Source organism: Microtus ochrogaster, linkage group LG2, assembly GCF_000317375.1.
Source record: "Microtus ochrogaster isolate Prairie Vole_2 linkage group LG2, MicOch1.0, whole genome shotgun sequence".
Classification (NCBI taxonomy): Eukaryota; Metazoa; Chordata; class Mammalia; order Rodentia; family Cricetidae; genus Microtus; species Microtus ochrogaster.
In genome coordinates, this window is record NC_022028.1 from 2981289 (window position 1) to 2986876 (window position 5588).

Genomic DNA, 5588 nt, shown 5'->3' on the forward strand with positions numbered 1-5588 from the left:
TCTCTCCCTCCCTCTTCCTCCTCCTCCTCCTCCTCTTCTCTTCTTTTCTCTTCTCTTCTCTTCTCCTCTCCTCTCCTCTCCTCTTCTTTTCTCTTCTCTTTGTTTTTTTTGGAGACAGGGTTTCTTTGTGTAGCCCTGGCTGTTCTGGAATTCACTCAGTAGACCAGACTGGCCTTGAACTCACAGAGTTCTGTCTGTCCCTGCCTCTGAAGTGCTGGGATTATAAGTGTGCACCACCACCACCCAGCTTGACATCTATTTCTTTACTTTTTAAAAAGGATTTATTTATTTTGTTTATGTGTATGAGCACTTGCCTACATGTATGTATATGTACCGTGGTCATACCTGGTGCCTGCAGAAACCAGGAGAGGGCATCAGAATCCCTGGAAATGGGTAGTTGTGAGTTACTGTGTGGGTGTTAGGAAGCAAACCTGGGTCCTCTTCTTGAGCAGTAAGTGCTGTTCACGGTTGAGTCATCTCTCCAGCTCCCTGCCATTCATTTCTTGCTCCCTCTTTAAGGAGCTCTCTTTACCTCCTGTGTTCAAGCTTCCTCCTCTATAAAATGGAGCTAATACTAGTTGATGATTGAATACAGCTATCAGAGGTATTAAATGAGATGCTACATCCAAACAGCATAAACCCTTGAAGGTGCTATGTACCTCTGTGCTAGCATCCATGAAGAGAAACACACAAGAAAAAGGTTGGAACCATTAAGGCCATGCCCATGGGTTCAAGGGTTAAACATGGACTGGAGCCCTAATGGAATGATCAGAGATGCCGTCCATTTCCAGTCTCTGGCTAGAAACTCTGATTTTACTCCATGATGGCCCCAACATCGGCAGAGTGTGGCTACATGAGAAGATGCTAAATGACTGGGTAACCTGCTGTGCTAGGGCGCGCGGAGAGAAGCCGAAGATCCACTCCCCCACCCAGGACCAGTCCCACGGGACACTGTGGTGATGGACAAAGGACAGGGCTTGCTGGAGAAAACAGTCCCAGGGCCCAGAATGGGGAGTGGGTGTCCTATCACCCCCAGGGGCACCCTCCAGCTGCGCACAACTGGATTCAGGGGCTCCAGCTCTGCAGCTTGTCTTTCCCAGAACTGCTCCTGTTTATTCCCACTTCCTTTTGCCTGGAAGTGAGTGAGAACAGGACAGGCAGGAACTGTGTTCCAGTTACCAGTATATCCCAGTGCCCAGTATAAACCATTCTGATTCAGTCTACCTCTGGAGAGTAAGTACCTCCAAGACTTCCCACCAGATTCTCTCTGAGGTCAACAATCATCCTCTGAAACCCAACCCAGATGTCCCCTTCCCAGCCTCCCAGGCATCTCTGTCATACCTGAGACCAACACCAGCAGTGGCTGAGACAGTCAGCCGCAAACAGAAACAGTAGGTGCACAGCCAGTGCCAATGAACACTGCCTCCCTGCAACAGCAGTACCCCTCTTCAGTTACTCTCTGGTCTACACTAGAAGACGCATACATACAGCTGAGACCAGGTACACATCAGCCCCTCAGGAACCGTCTGTAAAGTTCTAGTTTTTGGCCCCCTTTTTTGGCTCTGGCTGACTCAAACACATACTGGTTGGCCCCCTGACCTCTGAAGCTGATGTATGCTGCTAAACCCTCGGGCTTGCACATCAGCCTGGACGGGTAGCTGTGAGGATGCACACGCGTTTAGGAGGCTCAAGGCTTTGGGGAGGACTTCTCCGGTGAAAAAAAATCACACTCAGTGGGAAAGTTAACTAAGCTTTTGGGGCCAAAACCGAGGGGAGAGCGGCGCGATGACCGATTGAACCAACCTGTTAGAGTCCCCGGTACTCTCACCACCCACCTGCTTTCTCCATCTCCGGGTCTCCAGCCTGGACTCTAAGTAACATCCCAGGCAAAGCAGCCGATGCGAACGTCACCTTTATTCTGGCTTCTCCAGTTCCCCAAGCCTACCTCTTGGCAGATGAGTCCCCCGGAGCTCTGACGGTAGCCTCACGTTCTCTCCCGCTGCTGGACATCTGTTTTGGGGCAATAGGAATGATCACAGCCGCCAGCCACGGACAGGACAGGGGCGTGCACTCCGCAGCACCCAAACAGAGCGAGTGTCCATCCCACAGGCGCGACGTGTTTACAAAGTCTGCACCGCCTCGCAGATCACTAGCTAGAAGCTGGGCAGGAAGTGGGGACGAGGGGGCGGGCGAGACAAAGGAGCTGGGTGCTGCGCTCCGCTGGGGTTTGGTCTTTGACACCCCCAGAGCAGACAGGAGAGGCTTATCCAGCTCTAATCTGTACTCCACGGGAGGTCTACAGACCTGATCCTCAGCCCCAGGTTCAGGTGTACACACTCCAGAGGATGCCTTCTGGGCATCTGCAATTCGTGGTGCACGTTACTCAGGAAGTAAGCAGCAGGTTTGAGTTCTTAACTCTTACCACACAGCCAGGCACTGCAACACCTGTTACCTCACTCCACCCCCAGTTATCACGCAGGGAAACTGAGGCACAGTGAGGTTAGATAGTGTGGCCAGAGTCACCTGAGTCACCTGTGTGTGAGGACTGAAGCTCAGTGATTTCATCTGGCCAGGCTTCCCTCCCTGCCCCTCCCCCACCCCGCCAGAAGGGATGAGAAGAGGCAAGGTCTCTCCTGAGGAATTTCCAGTCCAGAGAGGCTGAAGTTGGTAAAATGGACTCAACGTACTGGAAGTGGGAGGGACAAGAGACAAGCTTCCTCGTTCACTTAGCAGTCACAGGCTGAGGGCTAGAGATGATAGGGCCGGGAATCGCAAGGAGCTTGGTGATAAGACTAAAGCTTCAGCTGGCAGAGTAGTTGCCTAGCATGTAAGAAAACCCTGAGTTCCCCCAGCACTGCGTAAATGGAGTATGGTGGTGGATTCCGGTAACCCCAGCACTCTGGAGAAGTTTATCGAGAAGGTAGGATAATCTGGGGAGGGTCTGTCTTCATCTCTGTTCTATAGCTGTGAAGAGATACCATGACCACCACAGCTTTATAGAAGAAAGCATTTAGTTGGGGGCTTGCTTATAGGTGTAGACGGTTGGTCCACAGTCATCCCCACTGGTGGGGAGCATGGCAGCATAAATGAGGGTGAAAACACCACGCTATGTCTGATCTGCAGGCAAAGAGAAAGTGGGGGAGCGATGGGGGAGGGGAGAGAGAAGCACTAGGCCAGGTGGGGGCTTTTGAAGCCCAAGCCCACCCGCAGTTTGACACATCTTCCAACCAGACCACACCTCCTAATACTTCTCAAATAGTGCTGCTCCCCGGTGACTAAGCATTCAAATATATGAACCTATGTGGCCCATTCATATTCAAACCACCACAGTGTTCAAAGTCATCCTCAGCTATGTAGCAAGTCTGAGACCAGCCAGGCTACATGCAACACAGGCTCACACAAAACAACCGGTATGAAGGCCCTCTCTGAGAGAGTGAGGTCACTGGGATTGGGCTGGCCCAACAAGCTAAAAAATCAGCCAAACTGAGAAAGCCCTGCTAATGCATTCAGCCTCTAGAACCTTTTCAGATGTGCCTTTTAAGGACTGGAGAGATGTTGAGGCAGTTAAAAAACCACCAGATTCAATTCCCAACACCTACCTGGCAGCTCACAACAGTCTGCAACTCCAGTTCTAGGCTACGCAAAGTCCTTTTTTGGCCTTCTCTGGCACCAGGCATGCAAGGGGTTCACAGAGATACATGCCGGCAAAATGGTCATACACATAAAACAAATGCATCCATTTTTAAGAAAAGCACTTTTTTTTTTTTTTTTTTTTTTTTTTTTTTTTCGAGACAGGGTTTCTCTGTGGCTTTGGAGCCTGTCCTGGAACTAGCTCTGTAGACCAGGCTGGTCTCGAACTCACAGAGATCCGCCTGCCTCTGCCTCCCGAGTGCTGGGATTAAAGGCGTGCGCCACCATCGCCCGGCAAGAAAAGCACTTAATTTTATTATTGTATTTGTGTGTGTATTTTTGCACAAGTGAATACCCTCAAATGCCAGAAGAGAGTATCAGATCACCTTGGAGCTGAAGTCACAGGCAGTTGTGAGCCACTCAGCATGGATGCTAAGACTTTGAACTCTGATTCTCTCCAACAATGGTGTATGTTCTTAACTATTGAGCTGGGAATTGAACCAAGGTCCTCTGGAAGAACAGTCAGTGCTCCTAGTGGCCGAATCATCTCTCCAGCCCTCAAAAGTGCATTCTTAAGTGTGTTCTTAGTTGGATGGTGGTGGCGCACGCCTTTAATCCCAGCACTCAGAAGGCAGAGGCAGGAGGATCTCTGTGAGTTCGAGGCCAGCCTGGTCTAAAAGAGCTAGTTCCAGGGCAGGCTCCAAAGCTACAGAGACAATCCTGTCTTGAAAAACAACAAAAACAAATGCATAATTAAACATGGCCGGGAGTGGAGGCTCAGGGAGGCAGAGGCAAGTGAATCTCTGTGGGTTCAAAACCAGCCTGGTCTACAGAGCTAGTTCCAGGACAGGCTCCAAAGCTACAGAGACAATCCTGTCTTGAAAAACAACAAAAACAAATGCATAATTAAACATGGCCGGGAGTGGAGGCTCAGGGAGGCAGAGGCAAGTGAATCTCTGTGGGTTCAAAACCAGCCTGGTCTACAGAGCTAGTGCCAGAACAGGCTCCAAAACTACCCAGAAAACCCAATCTTGGGGGAAAAACAAGAACAAAAGTTTATTTTTAATAAGAAATTATTTCATATCAACAGCTTTATTTTTACTATCTATCTACTTATTTTTCTGACAGGGAAGGTCTCCTTATGTAGTCCCAAACTGGCCTGGAACTCCCAATCCTCAGGCTCAGTCTCAAGGTGGTAGGATTATAGATGGCTGGCTTCTAGCCAAAAAAGGTTCCTTTTAACTCGGTGTAACCCATAGAGTGTTTTCCAGAGCCATTGCCATAGCGCCGAAAGGTCCAGGAAACCTTGGCTCACACAGAGTCACAAGAGCTGGGGTAGTCAGACCTATTCCTTCCGCCTCCCACATTTCTTAGAGCTTTTCCGCGAGGCGGGGCTCCTGTGGCCCCGCCCTTCGCCACCTTCCCACGCCAACTACAAGTCCCATCGTGCCTCGCGCTCACGCGCACTACGTGAGAGCAAGATGGCCGACGCGGCGGCCGGGCCTGGTGGCTCCGGAACGGTAAGGGTGGGGAGGCGCGGCGTAAAGTCGAGAGGGTTTGGCTCTTCTGGATCTTTTCCATGGTTTGGGCCACAATCTCGGACCGAGAAACTCAAACCCTTTCTGAGATCCGATTGTTGGAAAGTCTTCCTGGCCAAATGCGTCCCCCGCTGCTAGAGACTTGGCGGCGGCCTCCTAAATTGGTGCACCTGAGACGTGATTGGCTCGTCCCCTGGTGAGGGTGGGAACCCGGAACGCCTTCTGATTGGTCTGAAGAGGCTGTTTTCATCCTCTTACTGGCCAGCCAAAGTTGGAAGGGGGTTCCTTTTCAAAATATTTACTCGCCTTTCTTTGAGGTTACTTTAGCCCTCCTCTGCGTCCGGTGTTGTTGCTGTTTTTATTTTCCGTGTTAATGAAGTGGTGTGGATGGAACAAAAGACAGATTTATTCGTCCAGTCT

General features: G+C 50.5%; 2 protein-coding genes across 6 annotated transcripts in view; one reads left to right on the forward strand and one right to left on the reverse strand.

The window, feature by feature from the left end:
• Nucleotides 1-2071, reverse strand: part of Ccnd3 (cyclin D3) — a 90543-nt gene extending 88472 nt beyond the window's left edge. Inside the window, exon 1 of the mRNA XM_013350955.2 lies at nt 1946-2071. The gene's annotated coding sequence lies outside the window, so the exon portion shown is untranslated. The remainder of the gene's footprint in view (nt 1-1945) is intronic.
• Nucleotides 2072-5095: 3024 nt separating this feature from the next.
• Nucleotides 5096-5588, forward strand: part of Taf8 (TATA-box binding protein associated factor 8) — a 22316-nt gene continuing 21823 nt past the window's right edge. For all 5 annotated transcript variants that reach the window (XM_013350966.2, XM_013350963.1, XM_005359711.3 and 2 more), the window contains exon 1: nt 5096-5150. In XM_013350966.2, the coding sequence (XP_013206420.1) occupies nt 5112-5150 (39 nt within the window). In that variant the 5' untranslated portion in view covers nt 5096-5111. The remainder of the gene's footprint in view (nt 5151-5588) is intronic.